At 41.6% G+C, this 23,613-nt stretch overlaps 2 protein-coding genes across 3 annotated transcripts in view; one reads left to right on the forward strand and one right to left on the reverse strand.

Moving 5' to 3' along the window:
- Positions 1-8,813, reverse strand: part of ankrd11 (ankyrin repeat domain 11) — a 112,240-nt gene extending 103,427 nt beyond the window's left edge. For both annotated transcript variants that reach the window (XM_080497003.1, XM_080497002.1), the window contains exon 1: positions 8,413-8,813. The gene's annotated coding sequence lies outside the window, so the exon portion shown is untranslated. The remainder of the gene's footprint in view (positions 1-8,412) is intronic.
- Positions 8,814-9,103: 290 nt separating this feature from the next.
- spg7 (SPG7 matrix AAA peptidase subunit, paraplegin) lies at positions 9,104-23,488 on the forward strand. Its single transcript, XM_080502057.1, has 18 exons — positions 9,104-9,126; positions 11,953-12,371; positions 13,335-13,437; positions 13,521-13,610; positions 13,696-13,937; positions 14,262-14,401; positions 18,687-18,789; positions 18,895-19,020; positions 19,132-19,294; positions 19,571-19,744; positions 19,836-19,960; positions 21,031-21,133; positions 21,295-21,405; positions 21,503-21,618; positions 21,720-21,876; positions 22,025-22,188; positions 22,340-22,417; positions 22,527-23,488. Exons 2-18 carry the CDS (start codon positions 12,144-12,146, stop codon positions 22,731-22,733), a joined length of 2,430 nt encoding a protein of 809 aa, XP_080358183.1. The 5' UTR covers positions 9,104-9,126; positions 11,953-12,143; the 3' UTR covers positions 22,734-23,488.
- The last annotated feature ends 125 nt before the right edge of the window (positions 23,489-23,613 follow it).

The following is a 23,613-nucleotide window of genomic DNA, read 5'->3' on the forward strand; positions in this document are numbered from 1 at the left end:
TGCAAATCGCAGAAGGTGACAGTGTTTTTTTTATTTATCCTCCTACCCTCGCTTCTCGCCAGATACTGGTCATCACACACACATTTCTTGTTTATCTCACACCATATAACTTAAGAAATAATAATTTCCCCTATCACTTAAGATTCCAAAAAGGACAACAACCAACAGCATAATGCTGAACTCCTCTTCAGGCCAACAACAAACATATCCAGATGACTAACTGCCCCATTTAGAAATTGTTTGTAACGTCCAAATTGTATTTGAATCATTATTAACCCTCCAGATTCCAGTGGTGTGTAAAAAATCCACAGTAAGGCTAAATTCTAAAATATGTAATATCCCCAGTTGTAACAAGGTAAGTACCACATCCGCAGCTTCCACATCTTTATGAAGATATTATTTTTGTGCTTTAAAATGAAGATTAAAAACCACCAGCTGATCTTGATCACAACACTCTTGCAAAATACATTTACTTAAACTCAAAGTGGTATTCCTGGAAAAACAAGATTTTATTCAATTAAATAAAAACAATGCATCGAGTCTAACCAAGTGTCACTTTCATGCTCTGCATCCCCCTGCTCCTTGTGAGCCCTCGTCCGGGCTGTTATCTAAACCATTTGAGATGCAGAATTTAAAATCCCTCTGACAGCTTGATGGCAGCGTCGAGCACTTGTAGATGGATCGTTATCTTTTTGGTGTGGTGTGTCTTCGGTTCACATCACGTGTGTCCCCCTTCCTTCAGAATGCCCTGTGCTGTAATCAAACAGAACGCAAATGGCCAAGAGCGCTCACCTTATTATTCCACCGAGAGCAGTTCAAGCCAGCACATTAGGAATATATGCAAAACGGTGAAAGCATCTACTTTATCCTCAAGTTACATCTTTCAGTTGAATGTTAAAAATGTAAGTGTGAACATAAAGCAAGCTCAGCAAAATTCCAGTTGGTCTAAACCATAGATGGGGATACCTGGTCCTGGAAAGCTACAGTCCTGCATGTTTTTTCTTCAATGTTCCTTTGCTCCAAAAGACCTGAATTTGATGGAATGAATCATGATTAAGCTCAGAAGAAAGTCTGACAATGAGCCAATCATTACGATCAGGTGTGTTAAAGTAAGGACAGATGCAGGAATGGAGCCTTGGGGGACCAGGATTCCCCAGCCCTGGTCTCAACCAAGGAAAGTACCAATACAGCTCAGGTTTTCTCTCTGGTGAGATCAGTTTCATATTTGGATTTAGTTTGAACAATGTCCGATTTTGTTTTTAAAACAACTTTCACCACGGAAAAATCAACTCCAGGCACAATTGTATTTTCGTTTCCAGCGGCGGACATATTCAGCAGTGTGTTTGTTTACTTTGTGAATGATGTTGGCTTATCAGAAACTGTTGTTTGATGTGCTTTTTGGAGAATCTGTCTGACAAAGTTTGCTCCAAGGGTATTTTATACTGTCTGGACAATTGCAAAATGTGTAAAAGGAAAAAGGGGTGAGCTAGAAATGTCAAGTGAATATTCAGAAATTTGGCATGTACCCATGTTGAGAAATGAGTATTCTTTCCAATTCATGAAATCCAAACTTATTTGTGAACTCGTGATTTGACAATGCTGTAACTTGCGTGACATTTCTTCATGAGTTGCAAATGTTCATTCAGATTTTAGCTTTCTCCCACGGCGCAGTGGGTGTAGGCACATGGAAGTCTCATGGAAATGACTGAGGAGAGTATTTGAAGGGATGTTCACTTCTGAACTTCGACACGTTCCCAAAAACGCCTTTCAATCACTGTCACAGGCACACCTCTAAGACACTTAATTTATCCTGGAAAGCCAGATGAACTCAGAAAAAATGACACACTGGCCTCATTTGCCTCAAGTGCAGTTTGTGTCTGAAGCCCCTAATGAGTTACAGAACCGGTTTCTTCTACCAATAGCACTGTATGACCTCCATTACACCAAGCCAGGAAACAGAGCAAAGGAACTCCACAGCCAAAATAGATCCCTAAAGAAACCTGAACAAAATAAGACACAAGAAATCCAACCGTATGAAGGGAAATGCCCCCAAAATACCAAGAAAAGAAAGTACAAAAAAAAAAACCCACTGACAATAGTGTTGCTGCTACAACAGACAGTTGAATGAATCACAACCTCTTTACAGCCACCAGCCTGGCTGTAAAGACAGAAAATAGCTGAGTGGTGAAAATGCATGTACTGGTCAAAAAGGGTGCTTAGATCCTTTGTGTTAAGTATACGGCCCCACAGCATGCTGGGGGGAAAACAAAGTATGGCTGCATGTATTTGTGAGCAGGGGCATGGGCCCCGACAGGCAGACCTCCTCTCTTTGGTATTTAGGTATGCCTTTACTTCTCATTCACATCCCACTCGCACAAGCGCAGAGGCCCATCTCCCCACAGTTGTCCCCTCCCCCCTTCCTGTTGTTGCATTTCAATGTAAATGGGTGGATGAATGGCTGCAGCTGGCCCATCAAAAGGCAAGCCCTGCTGAAGGGCCGCCGTGATTGAGATTCAGCCAGGCCACACCACCCCTACCCTTCCCCCCCGTGCAACATTTTGCCCTCGGACCCTTGCTCCCGTCTCAGTTTATGGCTTTTTCCCACCATGAAGAGAACAGCGGGGGGGGGGGGGGGGGGGGGGGGGGGGCGAAAGTGACCGAAGCATTGACAGAGCTGTGTACACCTGAATATATCTATGGTCAGCATGAAGTATCTCACTACTAAATCCATAGAATATCTTATTTCACCTCACAATACCAAAGCTTTGTTCTTGACCAATCACAAAAGCCCGTCAAGACACTGCAATACACAAGACAAAACTACTATCACTTGCACCGTTTATCAAATTGACGACATTCTTCTGTCAAGACGTCATGTAGAAAAAGTTGCCTGACGCTGCAACCGTGAGTAATTTGACCGCACAACAACCACAAGGTTACCTCAGTTCTTTATCAGTAATGTGGACAAGAGTGCTGAACATTATTGCAAAGATATATTGAAGGCCGGCCAAACCCAGCTCCAGATCTCCAGCAAAATTACTTCAGTACTGATGCAGTTTTGAAATATACACCCTTCAGTACAGGGCAGTACTAGGCACTGCAGGAAACGTTTGACTAACTGAAAATAAACAGCCACATCTCAGCCTGTAGCTAGTTCACACTGCAAGACTGAAGAGGATACTCTTAAAAAGGCAAAGCTTTAACTGTGAAAAACAGGTCCTATACATGTTGAGGTGGCACATTTAAAAAAAAAAAAAAAAACTTTGATACATAGCTTTCAGAGGATTCATGACTTAATTTAGACAATCCAAAAGTTTTTTTTTTTTTTTTATATAAAGCTGAAACAGGGAAGGTAGTCCAGGCAAGCTGGCCTGTCATTTTCCTTGCATGTCAGCGACGGGATTAACAGACCAGGACATTGGTGCCCAAAGGGACACATGACAGAGTGTATCCACTGTCCAGAACCTGATCGACTAATCTCAGAACACGTCCAATACCACAATTGTATGATAGATCAAAAGAATGGTCAAATAGTGTTACCTACTTGGGTTCATCGAGCTTGGACGCACAAATGAAACCCTGCTTATTTTGTTGTCCATTGTGACTCTTCATCAAGATAAAACTTTGACCCAGTTTTGAATTTTCCACAGTACATTGAAGACGGAGAGAAATATTAAACAAAAAACAAAAACATTAAGCATCGAAAACATGAACTTCCTGCATGTGCATTGTAGGATATCTCTGCATCAAATGCATTGAGACTCACTTCATTTGAAGTTGTCTGGAACCAAACCGAGAGTGGAACTGAACGGTGCCTTGGAGGCCTATCATGGCATCTCTCTGCCAGAAGGCAATTGCAGACCAGTCTGTGTTACAAATGAATGCCAGAGTTGCAAAAACATGTCAAATCCCAAGATGAGACTACAGCGTGATACACATTTGAGATATTTTCAGCATGCTTGAAAAAATAATTAAGCACATCAGTGAGTCCCCACCCCCCCCCGATGAAATAAGAGTGCAAATTGTTCCTTTTCTGAGCTTCGATCAGAGGGATCAAAAGCCAAGTCTGTAAAAAGCACATTTGTGGTGAAGCAGCAGCATGCCAGAGTGGAGAACCTTTGCCTTTGATGTCGAAGAGACTCGGGGAAGAGAAAATATTATCAGGAGGGGTGCAGCGGAAGACTCGCAAGTAAGCAGAACGTAACATGAGTTAAAGGCACCATCAGCTACCAGGACCTCCCAAACCCTGAAACGAGGCTCGACAGTTCCTGGGGGAAACAGCAGGATTGGAGCCCGCCATTTTGTTCCATTTTGCTTCAAGGATAGAGGAGGGGGCAAAGGACTAGGCTGAATTTCAAAGGGCTTCAGATGCCATTTGAGTATCCGCCGAGATGGTGCTGGTAGAACGGCGGCTATAAAAGATTTACACAACTCGAACAGGGATGAAGGCAGATACCTCGTCCCAGTGAAAAGGAAAGGCAGGGACAGACAGAAAGAGGCAAGAAATAGGAGTAGCCATGCTTGTTTACCTAACAGGACCACACTGTCAGTACAAGAGGGGGAAGGGAGAGCTTGCACACATAGAAGACAGGCAGAGAGTGGGTGTAGGAGTTGCAGCTAAAAGCTTTTCTCCCCCCCCCTCTTACAACTACCTGTTTTATTCCAGCATTTGAAATTCAAAAGATTATTTCACAGAAGCATTCAAGAAATTAACTGCAAATTGTACTGCATACTGTGCCAGCCAGCCACCTACACAATTTAACTATTATATAATCCATCTTATAAGGGGGCATGTGAGCAGAAAAGGTGCCACCAGTTTTCAACGTAACAACCATCTATACATAGACACAAGTACAGGGTTTTGCTTTAGTGCAATATTATATTTTCTGCTCAACACACACACAAACTGAGGCTCCACAGTAAAAACATGTGCTATTATGAGTAACATACACATGTTAGATGTTGCGCTGCGAAGGAAAGGAGACGTGAACAATCAACTATTTATGTTTATAATGTTATCTTTTCAAAGAGAATCCTCCGCTAATCAACCACGCACTTAGATGGGAATGTTTACAATGTCAATAAACCTAAAGCATTTGCAGCTTAAACATGCAAAAATGTGAGTGACGGAGCTGGGAGACGTAACAAATATCTACAACCTGTGACAGGTGGTGTCTATCTGCAGTTGTTTCCTTGGGAAATATTTTTTTTTTTATTCTAATATTGCTAATTTTGGTGGTTTGCCTGTTCAAAACTTCCACTTGGCAAACAATTAAGGTGCCAAGCACCAATCAAAGCATGCATGTGCAAACAGGGGAATGCAGAGTTGGGCCACGTTGCTGTTGCGATGTCATTCCCAAATGTTTATTCTATTGGGAAGCTACAATCCGTGACATCCTTTATTTGTTGGAACCAGCCTCTCCCTTCAGCATTGTCTGACAGGTACCCGTGTTTACAGCTTACGTCTGAGAAAAAAATAGCAATGTGCTATATTTTGACTTCTGAAGAGCATCCCTTAGACAGGCCATTTCCTGAGAAAGCAACATTCTGAGTGCATCAATCATGCACATCGTTCTAAATATAGTGGCAGATTGTTGAGGTGATGCAATAGTTCCTCTAAATCCCCAAAACGTGAAAAGATAATGAGATTATAAAGTGACAAAATCCCCTGAATTAATGATGGAAGTGTTGCCATCCCTCCTTAAATACATAATTTGGAATAACAATTGGATTTCAACACATTCTGCTGGTGCCAGGAGCCAGGAACTACCCCACCAAGTCAATGTAGTCATATCCAAAGAGACACGCTGGCAGGCCTGCTTCACAGAAGTCCCAACAAACATTAATCCATCTTTTACACTGCAGTATCAAGTCCACGGTCACCATTTCATCAAATTAGATTTGTAAAACGTCCACACAAAACGACGCCAGCATTGTCAGATCCATCCACTCTCAAAAAGAAGTGTTTCCACTTTCCATAAATACTGGCTTTGTGTGGAGAGAACCCACATACGGTAAAACAAAAACGAATGTGGATACAACTGAGACTATTTCAGTGTAGACATTGTATGCACGCGCAACAAGAACATGCGACCGTCACTGAGAGTGACCTGGCTCAGAGTAGATGTGAACCAACGACCTTCTGGCTATGGTGCAGGACTGTAAACAACTGGTACTTTGCCAACATGAAAATCCAAACAATGAATCACAGCAATACCCAAAAAAACTAAATACTCGGTACTTCTTCATACTTCATAGTCTGGAGACGAAACTCTATTGTGCTGCAGCTGCAGTGTACTCCGCTTTTTTAAAATCTGGCCTCACCAGTTTCACATCAATGTCTGTCCAGAGAAAGTGACTCACTGATTCTGACAGATTGTCATTCAACACCACGGCCATAATAACAATCTTTATGTCTTCTGCAACAGCAACTGTCGAGCTACCCAAACACTGCAGCCATGACGGTCTCATTACAACAATTTAAATTCAGTTGTGTTTCTGTCGTGACGCACAGACCTGGCCTTGCTTCCACCTCAGACCTGAGCACATTGAACAGTACAATAAGACACTCGGCAATCAAACAACAGCTTCCAAATAGGCATGAAAGTGTGAAGCAGAAGCCGAGACTCTGAAGAGTATTTGCTCTATCGCAACACAACAACACCCTGACATTCTCGGCACCTCGCAACTTTCCCAAACCTGGATAAAATGGCTATCAACTGAAACCAAAGAGTTCTGAGACTCAAGACCCACTGTTGAAAGAGAAAATAAAAAAAAAGCCTGCCTGCTTCTCTTTCCCGAGCTCATGACCTTTCTAACCCAGCCAAACTCCATTTCCTGTTGCAGACAGAGGACATATCTTGATTTTCTGGTACCACTTATAGGAACAGGGGGCAAAAATGCAGCCATCAATAATGGGAACCGGATGGGATATTTAGGTCACAAGAGTCAAGAAGCATCTTGAAGGAAAATTACAAGCTCTAACCACCTGATATATTTAGACTTCACTCAAATTTCAGCAATAAAAATGAGATTAGAACATATGATAGAGCATTTATGACAACGTATCTTTATTCAAGGGAGATTTTCACTCCTTATTTGGGTCATATCGCAATGTAAACACAGTATTGCACTAAAGATAAAAATGTGTTTACATGTCTCCAAGTCCATAGAATACACCTGAAATTGCTTGCATCAAAGTACTGAAGTACAACAGAAAAGGACATCTGAAACAGTTTGATTCGAGGCAAACGAGACCTATGCATGCTCCAGGGAGACAAGAGATATGCATCACTGCCTCTGCAGTGTAGTCAACACGAACGCCCCAACAAGCTGAAACACTCTCAGTATCTTGGTGGAAAACACCACCAGCGGCACTGCAGTGTTTTCCTCAGCGCTGGTACTGCACCAAAGAGGCAAGGATTTCTCCTCCATATTCCCATTCACCTACAGCTTATCTCAAATCCCACCATGTTGTGCCCCTCTTTCGCATGTTATTAGTATAGAAAGCCACACATTCCACTGAGCCAGCTCAGCCAACTGGGATGTTATCCATCTATATGCCCCACTGTTGGGCTGCTCACTGCCTACATACACTTACTGGTGAGTCTGGGAGAGCCTGTGGGCTAAATCACTCAACATATGCATCATCTTGAATTTGCTGCAATAATTTCAAGTCACTGTCGTCCTTAACAGGCATGTATCTGGCACATCCATTTTGCTTCAGGGCACCAGCAAACAGATACGACACAGTGTTGCATGCTACGAATTGGTGATGCTGTGCACACCTCAGCAGGAAAAGCAGGTACACTGGCGATGCTTTGAATCAACTGCCACTGTGTCATTTATAAACAACACAACATGGAGAGGTTAATGGTGCACGAGGTGCATATCTTGATTACAACCAGGAATACAGGACTATCCCTAATTAACGAGATTAGTGTCGATGGGCAGTGTTGTTTTCACCTTCCACAACACATGCACAACAGTTTGTTCAATTGCAGACTTTAGGGGGTGTGACATCGATGCAACAACTGGCTATGAAATTATTTAATCCAACCCTAAAACATCAAAACACTGACAGTGCCAGCCCCCGTATGTTGATTCCCCATCACAACCACATCCAGATTTCTGACCATTCAAAAAAACAAACAAACAAAAAAACAAAAACAAGATACTATAAACTCCAGCTAAGGCTGCGAAGTATTTTTTTTTTTTTTTTTTACTGTAAACGTGCGAATTATGCAAACATGAGGCCACATCGTGTATTTTGTTTTCAGTTAAACCATAATATCAGTCGATGTTGCTTGCTGATCGTTGTCGCAGGACACAACAGAGTGAGGTCCACGGGCAGCAACAGCCCGTTTGTTGTTATTGTTTGCTTCGCAGGATAAAGTGTAAAATCGGTCTTACCTGTTTGAGTTCCCACGGTTTGTTTTGTATTTACAACTGAATTATGAGCGTGTTAATCTACGCCGCGGTAGTTTCGGCCGATGCTGGATGGTCCCATTTGTTGCCGTCGGTTCAAAACAGATGGGTCCGGAGACATCCGCATAAACCCGCGACGACCATCGCAGCTCATAAGCAACTCGGTGGAGCGGAGGCTAGCAGCGTTAGCTTGTGACAACCGTGCACACCGACAAACAGACGTCCAAAGAGAAAACAAATATCCACGAGAACGTGTTCACAGCCGAGCTGATTCACCTTCAGCGCGCACTACGAACCGTAAACAGTCCATTATTCAAACGGCAGACTCGCTTCCGCAAGCGTAAATTATCAAAAGAGTATTCTGTTGTTTCGGTTTAATCCTCTCTGCCAACCCATTCGAGCGGTTTTCGAGCGGCCTTTGACTTCGCTGTGTGGACGATCGGGACGGAAACGCGTCCGGAATGAAACGACCTTTCTCATTGGCCGCGGTGCTGTGGGCGGAGGCGCTTTCCGTGCAGGATGAAACTGACGCCATTTTGGATCCTCCTCATAGCCTACTTCCGCGTTAGAATCCGCGTTACCAAAGCGCCAACGTGGCGGTTCACATGTCACAGTTTCACAAGCAGAGACCACACTCCATTATATAGTTGGAGGACCAAGAAAAGGAAATGGAGTACGGGGGATGGACGCGCTCGTTTAGTACGTTGGTGAAGACGTTCAACTTTGTTTATTTCAGCATAAAGTTTATAGGTTTAGACGTGTCAGAATTGATTTTAAATGTGAATTACAGTGTACAACACGAATCTACACCAAATGTGTGCGCATTTCCGAAAGTTGTCAATTACGGAATCCGTGCGAAATATATAATTCGTCTTCGGAGTTTGTACATCTTCGTGAATGTACGCGTATCGGTGGGTTTTCGTTTTGATCACATGCTTGGACGTTAGTCAACGGATACTTTTGTGTTTTCAAAGTATTGGTCAGAACTGAAATTCAGGAAATGGCTCAGACGACACTGCGCAGGGTGGTAAACGGAGCGTGCCGGTGTAAAAATCTGACGCACCCTCGGTCAAACTGAAACGCCAGTGAATGATACGGAGGATTCTATTGGAGGAAAATAAAACGTCCCTATTGTAATTGGCTGGTTTGGTGTGCCATTCATGTTGACCTGTACACGTCGATTTTTACAATGGCGATCATTAACAACATCCGCGGTGATGTGAAAGACTGACGGTGCGTTTATTCTGATGAAGGAAGGATCAGTTTGCCGATAAACTGCAGTCTGCTGGCCCATGTCTGATAGTACCACGACTTTCTGTCCCAGACTAAATAACGTGTGCTCAAGTGTATTATTTGTCAAAATGAAAACAGATCTACTGAAACGAACACTTCCCTCAATAAAGTAAATATATAGCGCCATCTGCTGGAAAAAAATATTCCACATATCTAATGCAAGTTATCAAAGATTTCGGATAATTTGGAGTGTCGGTAGATTTGATTGTGTGCTGTATACAAAAACAAAATCTGAAGGATAATTTCTGTGTTCTAATTCTCATTATGCTGGGCGGGAGAGTCTACACTCATTACAACTGGATTTTTATGATTGCTGCTTTCTAACTTCTTTCATTTAAATTCAATTTACAAGTGCAGTAGGTAAATTAAGCTGCGTATGCATTTTCCCTTAACTACATTGCATTAAACACTCACCAACCACTTCACTTGAAACACAATATACCTCAACTGCGTAGTTACGTACACCATCTCTGTTGTAAATCCTGCTATCACACATTTAATAGGGTCTTCTTTGGTTATTGGCCATCTGAGAGCTTTCCACTTTAAATGAGCGTTCATATATGTCAGTGGAAGAGCTGGAAGTAAATACAATGACAGGTTTCTAATAGATTGGCCAACCCATCAGCATGCACACGAAGACTAGCCAAATAGAAACACTTCTCACTGCACATTACTGATTAAAACACATTCTCATACAAACCATGCACAAAAAGTAGGGACATTTGTGTTTGCTGGATTATTTTAGAAATAATTTAACACCAAATTGTCATGTATTTGTGGAATGATCCGCAGAGATATGTAATGTGGCAGAGACAGGTATTTCATTTCTTTTAATTTTTGATTCCTGGTTATTTAATTAAATAAACCCATCTGACAACCGCAAATATTGCCGAGTTACCGCTGCAAAGACGGATTGTATTGCTGAGCTGTTGTAGAGGATCATATTAGACTTGCACGTGTGTACCTAATAAAGTGGCTGCTAAATAATCATTGCCATCACGAGGGCAAGTATATAAACACATAATGGTTTCCTTGCTGCATGTAGGCTTGAGAGAGTGCATAATTTGACTTTGTAGTCGGTGCAGCGAGTTCACTGAGTTTAACAGAAACGTTGTCAGAAGGCGTGTGTCTTACGTTGTATTGCATAAATCCTGCGCAAATTCGTACGCAGCTTTCAGGACCTTTAACATCAACACGGAAATGTGGAGTTCAAAGTTAAACAATATCAACAATAATAGTAACAGTATCATCCGTTTTACAAAATATCCGGTGCGTAAATAAAATGTATCTGATGAACATAAATAGCCATTGGCTTTAAGAATGAAGAGAGAACACAAATATATTGCTGCTTGTTTACGTGCAAAAAAAGACCCTGCAACAAATGAACGCAATGTTTCCGGCAGACCAAAAGGGTTGCCAGCTCCGTGGTTTTCCGCGGATTGGCTTGCTTTTGAAGTGTTGTGGGTTAATATAATATGATACCCGTGGATAAAGATTCCAACCTTTGAAATGCCACTCTGAACTTATCATCAAAAAACATTTAAATGTGTTACTATATAGACAAATTTGATTCAAGCAACACAGCTGCAACTGTCTCAGAACAAGCAAAGTTCTGAGACAGTTGCAGCTGTAATAACAACTACGACAACAACAATAAAAATAATAATAATAAAGAACTTCTATACCTCAAATAAGGTGTGAGAGGTATCTTAGGAAATATTGCCACCCCATTAACTGTTATAAATGCTTAATGTTGACCCTTTATATTCATTCTGTCACCACACAGAATACTCTTCCGTATTGTTGTCTCTTGATCTGTTAAGATTTTAAAAATCATAGTGTGTGTCAGATATTTTGGAATTACCCTACTCTTTTATTAAACAGAAAAATAGACACTGAACTCATTCTCAAAATACAATTAATTTTGTTCAGTGTTTTTGATGATGTGCCTGTGAACACAATGTTTGTCATTTATTTTATTTGTCTTTGAGCGAAATGCCATTTACAATCCAGCAAATCTGCAAAAACCTAACATTACACAGACTCAATTAGATACTGCACAAACACTAAATCTGTGAAAATAAAAGCCTTAAGTGAAGAATCTGATTAAATTTGATGTGTAATCTTTTTATTTGAATTTAAGTTATTATGTTGATGCTTCTATGTACTTTTCTTAAATTTTTTGTTTCTCTCTCACACCGAGCATGTTTGTTATTGTGCCTGGTCTTTCAGACATGGCAACCCGGCTGACGGACGAGCTCGCTGCACGGTTGAATAACGGAGCTAGCTAGCAAGCTAGCTGAGCCGATCGCCGAGTGAGAGGAGGACAAACAAGTTTATAAAACCCAGATCCGGGGAGGGGAGTGAGAGCCATGGAGCCGCAACCGTCTGTCTAAGCTTGCATTTGAATTCAATCCGACGCTATGTCTGCGTTGTTACTGTCGCACAGCGGCGGTGTTTGTGGGAAGCAGAGCAGGGGTTTGTTGTGGACACTTTCCAGGAGGAGCTGTCAAGTGTTAGCAGAGAGACACACGTCCAGAATCTGTGTCAGAGATCTGACATCCAGACTCTTTGTCAAAGATCTGACATCCAGAGTCTGTGTCAGAAATGTGCACAACAGGCGCGATGGGGTCCCGCACAAACTGATCGAGGTAAGATCGAGACTCGCACTCTGTTGTACTGATCAATGAGTTCACTGGATACGATGGAAAACGTTTTTATCCATCCATCCATCCATCCATCCATCCATCCATCCATCCATCCATCCATCCATCCATCCATCCATCCATGGGTAAAAGCAGGTTTCCAGTCCATCACAGGACAAACACAGAGAAAGACAACCAATCGTCCATGCATGTGTTTGGATTGTTGGAGCCAGGAAACCAGAGTGCCTGGTAGGAAACCCATGTACACATGGGACAGAACATGCAAACTCCATACAGACAAACTCAGCCGGTATATTAACCCATGATCTTCTGATTTTGAGATGAGAATACTAAAAAAAAAAAAAGCCCCACTTTATGCAGCCCACATGTTTTTATTTGACTTTAATGACATCTCAGGGTGCTTCACACTCACTTCGAAATGTTGAATTAACTGCAGAGAACATTAATGGGTTTGACATTTCAATGAAGAGAGAAGAGTAGTTTATTAACACTATATTTTTGGTGCGTGTCTCAAATAATAATTGCATTGTTCTTGTTTGCAAATTTTTGGAATTGGTACGATCTCGCAAATGATTTTTCATTCAGCACAACTTACAACACTCTTATTGCAATATAGTGACATAAGCAATTACATTTTTACTACAAATAAGAATAATACAGAAAGACTGTACTGAATTGAATCGACTTAATTACAGTAATGTGAATAATTCTAATCAGTTTCTTTCTCACGTGGTTTTTACTTGCTTCACATGGACAAGGGAGGATATAAAATACAAACATAAAATTAAACAGTTTGATCTGAAAGATGGGGTTATTTTATCATCAAGAAACGTCTAACAGGTGTTCCTCTCTGTCATAACCCGTCAGGTTTGAAAATAGCGTAAAACAAACCCGCAGGGCGATGAAGCCAGATCTACAGCCAACATAATTCTTGTCTCTATGTTTCAGAGTCTCCTGCACAGACCTTTGAGTCCGGGCCTGCTCGGCCTGAGTAAAGAGTTGATCAGAAGCAACCTGCTGAGGAACCCCGTGGGTTTGGTGAACCTGCTAGGTGAACTCACATTTGGCCTCAGTGTGATTGAACACTTCCACTGTCTATGCAAATACTTATATTGAGAAATTCTTTGATTTCAGGGTCGATGAACTTTTTCAGTACGTCTCAGTCCAAGCAGCAAAAGGATAAAAGTGATGGACCAAAAGGAAAAACTCCAGAAGAAGATGAAGGTAAATCATAAGCTGCTTCAGATTTATGTCTGTTTTCAGTATCTGTCTGTCTTCACATCCGTCTGCGTTTTATTTCGACTTTCAGAGGAGAAGAAGCGACGTGAGCAGGAGGATCAGATGTACCGGGAGCGCCTGCGCACGCTCTTCATCATAGCGCTCATCATGAGCCTCTTGAACTCCATCAACACCAGCGGAGGAAACATCTCCTGGAACGACTTTGTCCACGAGATGTTGGCCAAGGGAGAGGTGTCCCGTGTGCAGGTCGTTCCTGAGAGCGACATTGTAGAAATCTACCTGCATCCTGGCGCAGTGATCTTCGGCAGGCCGGTAAGTTGTGTTGGGAGTTTATGAAAAAACATTGGCTTTTGCATGTTTCAAGCTTTTTTTTTTGGGGGGGGGTGGGGTGGATTTGATCATCTCCAAGGGATACACATCCACCTCCATGTATACTTGTTTAGAAATGTGTGTTCAGCCAGTCCCAGCATGTTCTTTACACATTGTGAAGCAAATTGGCTTTCGAAAACCCAGTACCTTTTCTGTGTCGCTTCATGATGCACCCGCTGCTCAGTCACGCGGTTGGACTTTACAGCGCCCGTAAGCAAGTGGAATCCGTCTCCAACGTGAACTCTTGTGTTACGCTTGTGTTTCCAGAGGCTGGCGCTCATGTACAGGATGCAGGTTGCCAACATTGACAAGTTTGAGGAGAAGCTCCGAGCTGCTGAAGAGGAGCTGAATATTGACACTAAGGACAGAATTCCAGTGTCCTACAAACGCACTGGATTCTTTGGAAAGTATGAACGTACATTTAACCCTTGTGTGGCGTTCAAAAAAACTTCCTTATGTGGCGTTAGTGGCTGTTTTCAGCCACTAACTTTGACAGCCGTAAAATTATATCAGAAGAATATTTTTTTCAAATTTTTTTTGCATAAATCTGTTAATCAACCTCAGTCCTGATCAAAACTACCAATTTTTTTTTAAAAATAGTAAAAATTAACCCTTTAAATGCCCAGTAAGAAGATGAAGTCACTGATTTTGGGAGGGGAAAAACACAAAATTACCTCTTTTCAATATAATAAATGATCAGAGACAAGAAATGTATTACATGTTATCACGGTCTTGGATATGTCAAAGATTAGTAATGCAACTGACTTTGAAGCATATTTAGTTTTTGTGCAGCATCAGCTTTTCCAAAAAACTCCCTTATGTGGCGTTGGTGGCTGTTTTCAGCCACTAACTTTGACTGCTGTAAAAATATATTGGCAAAAAAATTTTGGAAATTTTTTTTGCATAAATCTGTTAATCAACCTCAGTCCTAATCAAAACTACCAAATTTATTTTTAAAAATAGTAAAAATTAACCCTTTAAATGCCAATTTAGAAAAGAAAGGCACTGATATGGGAAAAATACACGCATTATTATCTATTTTTTATATAAAATGTGATCGGACATCGGAATTCTTTTACATGTTATTACAGTCTTGGCTATGTCAAAGGTTAGTAATGTAATTATCTTTAAAGCATATTTAGTTTTTGTGCAAAATCAGATTTTCAAAAAAACTTCCTTATGTGGCGTTGGTGGCTGTTTTCATCCACTAACTTTGACCCCTATATAAATATATCAGATAAATATTTCTTCAAAAAATTTTTCAATAAATCTGTTAATCAACTTCAGTCCTGCTCAAAACTACCAAATATTAAAATAAATAAATTCAAAATTAACCCTTTAAATGCCCATTTAGAAGATGAAGGCACTGAAATGGGAAAAAATACACACAAAATGACTCATTTTCAATATAAAATGTGATCGGATATTGGATCTTTTTTACATGTTATTATAGTCTTGGCTATGTCAAAGATTAGTAATGTAATTATCTTTAAAGCATATTTAGTTTTTGTGCAAAATCAGATTTTCAAAAAAACTCCCTTATGTGGCGTTGGTGGCTGTTTTCATCCACTAACTTTGACCCCTATATAAATATATCAGATAAATATTTCTTCAACATTTTTTTGCATAAATCTGTTAATCAACTTCAGTCCTGCTCAAAACTACCAAATATTAAAAAAAATAAATTCAAAATTAACCCTTTAAATGCCCATTTAGAAGATGAAGGCACTGAAATGGGAAAAGATACACACAAAATGACTCATTTTCAATATAAAATGTGATCGGATATTGGATCTTTTTTACATGTTATTACAGTCTTGGCTATGTCAAAGATTAGTAATGTAATTATCTTTAAAGCATATTTAGTTTTTGTGCAAAATCTGATTTTCCAAAAAACTCCCTTATGTGGCATTGGTGGCTGTTTTCATCCACTAACTTTACAGCTGTAAAAATACATCAGATAAATATTTTTTTTCCATTTTTTTTGCATAAATCTGTTAATCAACTTCAGTCCTGATCAAAACTACCAAAAATTATTATGTTTTTTTAAATGAACCATTTAAATACCAATTTAGAAGATAAAGGCACTGATATGGGAAAAATACACACAAAATCACCCATTGTCTGTGTGTCTCTGTGTGTGTGTGTGTGTGTGTGTGTGTGTGTGTGTGTGTGTGTGTGTGTGTGTGTGTGTGTGTGTGTGTGTGTGTGTGTGTGTGTGTGTGTGTGTGTGTGTGTGTGTGTGTGTGTGTGTGTGTGTGTGTGAGACCTTTGTGCACTGACCTTGATATAGCTAAAAAATGTAAACATGCACCCAAGTTCTCGGAGCTACACAGAGTCTACATAGAGTAAACAAAAACAAAGTGCTGGCCAGGTGGCCTTTTCATCTTGAGAAGAGGTCCCTTGGCACTCAGATTTCACAGAGTTGACCTGGGCCAAACATAAACATAAACAAGGTAAGTCTATTTCAGCGCGTGCATAAGTTCTGCTGGCCATTTGCTAGTGAGAAGAGCAGGAGAAACATGAAGAGGAAATTCAGTGCAAGAGAGGCCCTGGATCTTATAATGGAGAGTGAAGAGTCATCCTCCTCAGACACCACCACCTCAGGAGAGTCCGATGCTGACTTTGCTCCACCCTCGACTTTTTTTACCACCTACCCACTTGCCCAGGAGCTCCTGAAGAGGAAATTGGCCTTGGTTGGAACTGTGAGAAAGAACAAGCCGGAGCTGCCACCCAACCTTGTGCAGGTGAAAGGTGGAGCTGCTCTCTCCTCCGTGTCTGGCTTCACCAAGAACACCACAGCTGTGAGCTATGTTCTGAAACAAGGCCGAAATGCCATCCTGCTGAGCACAAGACACCAGGAGCCAGCGCTGACGAAGGGCTCAAAGCAGAAGCCAGATTGTCGTCGCCTACAACCGCTGCAAAGACGGGGTTGACAATCAAGATAAGGTATGTGCCAATACATATTTACCACATGCATCCTATTGCTGTTAGCTTTCTACTGAATTTCTGTGCTTGTAAAAGATATATATTTTTTAGTTTTGATGAAGTTTCCATATGCCATGTGCAGCTATTTCCCGTTTTGAAATCAGGACTTATTGTTTTCTTCTTCGATTATCTTTTTAGCTTGTCGGCACCTACAGCGTCAAAAGGAAGACCAATCAGTGGCCCCAGGCGTCATTGTTCAACATAGTTGAGGTCTCAGCCTATTGCATTGGTTATCTTCCTGGCGGTGGATCCCTCGTGGAATGAGGGAAAACACTACAAGAGGAGGCTTTTCTTAGAAGAGCTGGGCAACGCTCTGGTGTCTCCAGCAGTGTTGAGGAGAGAGCTCTTCCTCGAGCAGCAGTTACTGCCGCACTGGTGAGAAATGCAGGTTGCTGCAGCTGCCCCAGCAGAACCAGAAGAAGAGCCAGAGCCATCAGCAGCCACCAGCAGGTCAGGAGGGAAGAGGGGGGCCTGCATCTTGTGCAAAGGGTGAAAAAGAAGTGGACACATGCAGCCGTTGTGGAGGGCACACATGCAAAGTGCACCAGATCACATGCTGCAAGTCCTGCTGGAAGGACTGAATCCCTGCTGCTGCACAAAAGTTCATAATGTTTGTAATGTAAGATAAAAAAAATAAAGAATTTCCTATGTTCAATCACTTTATATTGAAAATGGGTAATTTCATGTGTATTTTTCCCATATCCGTGACTTTATCTTCTAAATTGGCATTTAAAAGGTTAATTTAAAAAAAGTAATACTTTTTGGTATCAGGACTGAGGTTTATTAGCAGATTTATGTAAAAAAATCGGAAAAAAAATATTTATCTGATATGTTTTTACAGCTGTAAAGTGAGTGGATGAAAACAGCCACCAACGCCACAACAGGGAGTTTTTTTTTTAAACTGATTTTGCACAAAAACTAAATATGCTTCAAAGATAATTACATTACTAACCTTTGATATATCCAAGACTGTAATAACATGTAAAAAGAATCCAATATCCGATCACATTTTATTTTGAAAATGAGTCATTTTGTGTGTATTTTTTCCCATTTCAGTGCCTTCATCTTCTAAATGGGCATTTAAAGGGTTCATTTTTAATTTTTTTTTTAAATATTTGGTAGTTTTGATCAGGACTGAAGTTGATTAACAGATTTATGTGAAAAAATTTTGAAGAAATATTTATCTGATATATTTTTACAGGGGTCAAAGTTAGTGGATGAAAACAGCCACCAACGCCACATAGGGAAGTTTTTTTGCCGACAGTGCATTATTGACCGAGGGAAAAATTTAAAATCAAATTTTTAAATTGCATGTAAAAGTAAGCTTCCTCAGCAAAAATCATGCCATTTGAGCCAATACAGTGAAAGTTATAGTCAAATTAAGAGGAAAAATTACTCCAAGTGGACGTTTTTTCCCCCAATGCCACACAAGGGTTAATTCTTAAAATTTTTTAAAAAAAATTCAGCTGTGAAGTGCCTTACTAAAGCTTATTGTCAAGCTTTAATTCATTTGTTGCAGAGCAGATCTTTTTTTTGGGGAGCAATTTAATTTATATATCAACTGATGTAAACATGCATGGTACCATAATGGCGTTCTGGTGCTATGGGTATTGTTTAAAATTATATTTGCATTTACAGTCATGCAGCTAAATTGCAGCTTCTCTTGTCATTCATCGCTTCCTGTCCCGTCTGTTCTCATCACAGTGCTGTCTATGCTTTGGGAATGGCGGCCATTGGTGTGGCTATTCTCTGGTACATCTTCCGACTCGCAGGCATGGGAGGCAGAGAAGGCGGCTTCAGTGCTTTTGTGAGCGGCACACAGAAGACACGCACACAACAATAAGCATGTGCAGTTATTGCATTTCGAAGCTCTGGTGCGCTACTCATTAAATGTTACAACATAACTCGACAGAATCAGCTGAAGATGGCCAAGTTTACCATTGTGGATGGCAAATCGGGCAAAGGAGTGAGCTTCAAAGATGTAGCAGGGATGCATGAGGCGAAAATGGAAGTGAAGGAGTTTGTTGACTACCTCAAGGTAAGAAAACAGAGTCTGCTCTTGTCAAACTATCTCAGACATGAATGTTTAATAACTGCAAGAATGATTCCGGCAGAGGCACTTTGGTTATTTACCACCATCTGTCGACAGAATCCAGAACGATACCTCCAACTGGGAGCCAAAGTTCCCAAAGGTTCATTGCTGCTCGGGCCCCCCGGGTGTGGGAAGACGTTGTTGGCTAAGGCTGTGGCTACTGAGGCCCAGGTGCCCTTCCTGGCTATGGCTGGCTCGGAGTTTGTGGAGGTCATTGGAGGTATGTACAAGCAAAGTGGCGGTGGCATTTAGCCAGTTTCACATGCAACAAAGGGAATCATTCTCTCTGTCTTGTGCTATTATCTGACAATGTCTATGAAAATCCATCCACACATTTTTGAGTTAACCAACCATCCAGTCACTCTTTGATCATCGGGAGGTGAGGGTGAAGCTTTTGTGTCCCTCACAATGAGTAAAGTTGCTCATCTCTTGTACTCGAGGCTGTTGTCCTGCTGCTCCTCTGGTTTAACGCGACCTGTGTTGTGATGGTGTGCAGGCCTTGGTGCGGCCCGCGTCAGGAGTCTGTTCAAGGAGGCTCGTGCCCGGGCGCCCTGCATCGTCTACATCGATGAGATTGACGCTGTGGGGAAGAAGCGCTCCACAAACATGTCGGGCTTCTCAAACACTGAGGAGGAGCAGACTCTCAACCAGCTGCTGGTGGAAATGGACGGTGAGTGGAACAATTGTGCGCTCAGAGCGGTTTGTTGAATCGCCAGACGTTTTGAATGAGTGATGTTTTGACCTTTTTTTTTTTTTTGCAGGAATGGGCACAACAGACCATGTTATCGTCCTGGCTTCCACTAATAGAGCAGATATCTTAGACAACGCTCTCATGAGACCTGGCAGACTGGACAGGCACATCTTTATCGACCTGCCCACGCTGCAGGTAGTCCTGAGCACTTGTAATACTTGGCTTTTATTGCCTTGGTTTTAGGAAATGTGAGCGGTTTAAATCACAATGCAAATGTACGATTGAATAACGTGACAGCATTTCTATTCCTCCCATAATCATATCTCCTAGACAAGGGGTGTTAAGCATAGCTCCTGTGGTCCAAAACTGGAATAAATAATGCGAGTGGGAGTAAAATAAGTGTGAAATAGTGCAGGCAGGGTCATTTCAGATGTGGTCTGTAATATTTGCTGATATATAGGTAGATTGATATCAACCTCTTCCTTAAAAATGTTCAATAAAAGTCATTTCTGTTCCTAATTTGTCCACTGGACTGATCCAGGACGAAGCCACGGATGGCAAAATTTTTGAATATTTCACTATATTTTGCTGTTCAAGTTGAAAATGGGGTGATATTGAATTGTTGCTTTTGTTACATTGAGATCCTGCCCTGTGATTGGCTGGTGTGCTGACTGACCTTTATTTGAAGTGGTAGACCATCTGAAATGGCTGGTGGCTGTATTTTCCTTGAGTTTTTTGGGGGTTTTGTGAAAAATAATTTTTCAGAATGGATTTGTGCATCTTTGGGCTAAATATGAGGAAAGTTATGAGTTGCTTTTATTTAAAGTAGCATACTGTCTTTTACTGGTGTGTCCATGTTGAGATCAAATTTGGCTGCATGTGGCCGTTGAAGTAAATAGAGTTTGATACCTCTGTACTAAATCTTTTATGACATTTAAAACTCAAAATCTACTAAAAATTTAAGGTAAAAAGAAGATTTTCTTGCATGTCGAACGATCAAAAACATGCGGTGTTGAAGAACTGCCAGATATTGAATGGTATCTTGAAGTTGTTATGGTGAATTAACCTTGTGAAAAGTGCAAATCAAAATAAATCTCTATAATAAGGTCTGTAAATAGTTAAAGTCAGTTAAAACTCCAATTCTTTTATGAGTAATATCAGCTTGTCACAACTTCAAACTGGCTTATGTGTACACCCTCCTGTCATAAGTTCTCAAGTACATTGTAACCTGTGTGTCAGGTTCATGTCGTATATTTCATTTTCAGGAGAGGAAGGAAATCTTTGAGCAGCATCTGAAGATCTTGAAACTGACCCAGCCGGCTAATTTCTACTCTCTGCGTCTGGCTGAGCTCACGCCAGGCTTCAGTGGTTCGTGTGGATTTATCATACTGTCCTCATGTGTATTGTCAATTTGTGAACATCTGCAGGCTCATTAACAAATGTCCCGACGCGTCCTTGCAGCAAACTGCAAATTCTTCATAAAATGTCTAAAGTCCCATGTTGTGGCCGGGAACTCTTTGTCTCTGCAGGTGCGGACATTGCAAACATTTGTAACGAAGCGGCTCTCCACGCGGCCAGAGAGGGGTTCAAGTCCATTGATACCTTTAACTTTGAGTATGCAGTGGAAAGAGTGATCGCAGGTACAGAGACACAAACACGTCCCTTATCTGAGCTGTCCAACCTGGGCATAACTTGACGGGTGTATGTATGTATGTGTGTGTGTGTGTGTGTCTTCAGGAAGTGTAAAGAAAAACAAAATCCTGTCTAAAGAAGAGCAGAGGGTGGTTGCTTTTCACGAGTCTGGACACGCCTTGGTGGGATGGCTTCTGGAGCACACCGAGGCCGTCATGAAGGTAACACCATGTGCCAATACACAGTCTGGGAAGTTGTGCGTTGGAAGTGCAAACCACAACACACTATGCGGCCTCTTATGGATTGTGCGTGTGTTTTTAAGGTGTCCATTGCCCCTCGGACAAATGCAGCCCTGGGATTTGCTCAGATTCTGCCCCGTGAACAGTTCCTGTTCACAAAGGAGCAGCTGTTTGAGCGGATGTGCATGGCTCTGGGAGGAAGGGCCGCAGAGGCCATCACCTTCAACAAGGTCACAACAGGTAACACCCTGAATATTTAACATTCACCTTTGACCATGCTTTAATGAAAAATCTGCAGCGTGAACTCGGGGAGCATCTAAAAAGCTTTGCTGTAACTGGGCTACATCATGAAAACACACAATAAAGTCTATTTCATCTGCGTCCTCAGGTGCTCAAGATGACTTGCGTAAGGTGACCCGCGTGGCGTACTCCATGGTGAAGCAGTATGGCATGTGTGACAGCGTCGGGCAGGTCTCTTTTCCCGACTCGGAGGAGCGTGGCGCCGTGGGACGTCGTCCTTTTAGCCAGGGCCTGCAGCAGCAGATGGATCATGTGAGTCCTAGAATAGGAGCAGTTCTCTCTGTTCTTAAATTAGCTCGCTGTGAATGTTGACATAATGAGTCTTTGAGTATCATTGATTTTTTTTGGGGGGGGGGGTTTGGTCCTTGCTGCTGTTAAAGTATTCATTTGTCTGCTCTTTCAGGAAGCTAAGATGTTAATAGCCCGGGCGTACAGGCACACAGAGAAGCTATTACTGGACAACAGAGACAAGCTGATATTGGTCAGGAGTTCATTCTTTTGATCATGAATTTTCACGATTTTTGCTCATTGAGCCGAGTAATTCCTCTATTGAAATTTTTTTGTCTGTTTGTTTTTTTTTATACTTCCAGCTGGCCAATTCACTGTTGGATCGTGAAGTGGTGAACTATGATGACATTGAAGCCTTGCTGGGTCCGCCACCCCATGGTCCCAAGAAGATGATCCTCCCGCAGAGCTGGGTGGAGGCCGAGAGAGACAAGCAAGACACGGGAGAGGACGAACCTCCGCCGCCTCCTCGCAAACACACGGAGGACGACGTCAACCCGCAGCTGGCTTAGTTTCATATTGTGTCCGCCTCAACAGCATTTCACCACCTCCTGCGTACAATGAGGGCCATCCTGAGCTGAGGAGCTGGAGCTATTTCCTCAGCTTAAAGCCTCATTCAATATTCGCTTGAGGGCTTTTGTGCAGATCAATAATTGCACTGATTACTCACTAGGATGTCTGGAACAAGCATAAAGTACAAGTTTTCTAGGGAAGTCAAAATGGCAGTGTACTGTATGGATGAGCAAATTCTCTTCTCAATTGTGTGTGGGAATATCTGAAAATATTGCTATTCATTCAGGTATTCGTTGAAGACTCAACAATCCAAGTGACTCAACTCGTAAATCGCTGTCACAAAAAAGTCGATTTTCTTTTTTTTCCTCTGATAAAAATGGAAGAAGTTAGTTTCCTTTAAATATGTGGCTCATATTTATCTGAGCAGCATTAAGGTGCATTATTCTCCAGTGAGCTTCAGGTTTAACAGATTTTATTGCACTGTTGTGAACATTCAGCCCTCAGGTGAGTGGTCTTGATTGACTTTTGACCGTACCAAAACCGAGGACCGGTGAACCTGCAGTTCGAAAAGTGAATGTGTACATCATGTGGCGGGGAAGCAGCAGCTCTCCTTCGCACGCCTCGTCACTCACAGACAGACTAAAAGTAAAAAGACGGCACTTTGGTGTCAGGGGACTTTGGTTGCTACAAGTCAATGTGAAGTCCCAAAGATTGGTGGTACCAAATATTTAAATAAAGTTTTATTTCCACATTATTTTGTTTTGGGTTTTTTTGTTGGTAAATTGATACAAAATATACAGCACCCAGCATGCATTCATTAACAAAAACATGCATTTTAGGTTAATTGTTGACTCTAAATTGAATATGTGTGTCTGTATG

Source organism: Blennius ocellaris (genome assembly GCF_963422515.1).
Source record: "Blennius ocellaris genome assembly, chromosome: 1".
NCBI lineage: Eukaryota > Metazoa > Chordata > Actinopteri > Blenniiformes > Blenniidae > Blennius > Blennius ocellaris.

Excerpts from the sequence above, each read along its gene's own strand:
- spg7 (XM_080502057.1), top strand. The coding sequence starts at position 12,144 with ATGTCTGCGTTGTTACTGTCGCACAGCGGCGGTGTTTGTGGGAAGCAG. Across the intron at positions 13,938-14,261 it reads CAGTGATCTTCGGCAGGCCG|AGGCTGGCGCTCATGTACAG; the intron begins GTAAGTTGTGTT and ends TTGTGTTTCCAG. Across the intron at positions 14,402-18,686 it reads CGCACTGGATTCTTTGGAAA|TGCTGTCTATGCTTTGGGAA; the intron begins GTATGAACGTAC and ends TTCTCATCACAG.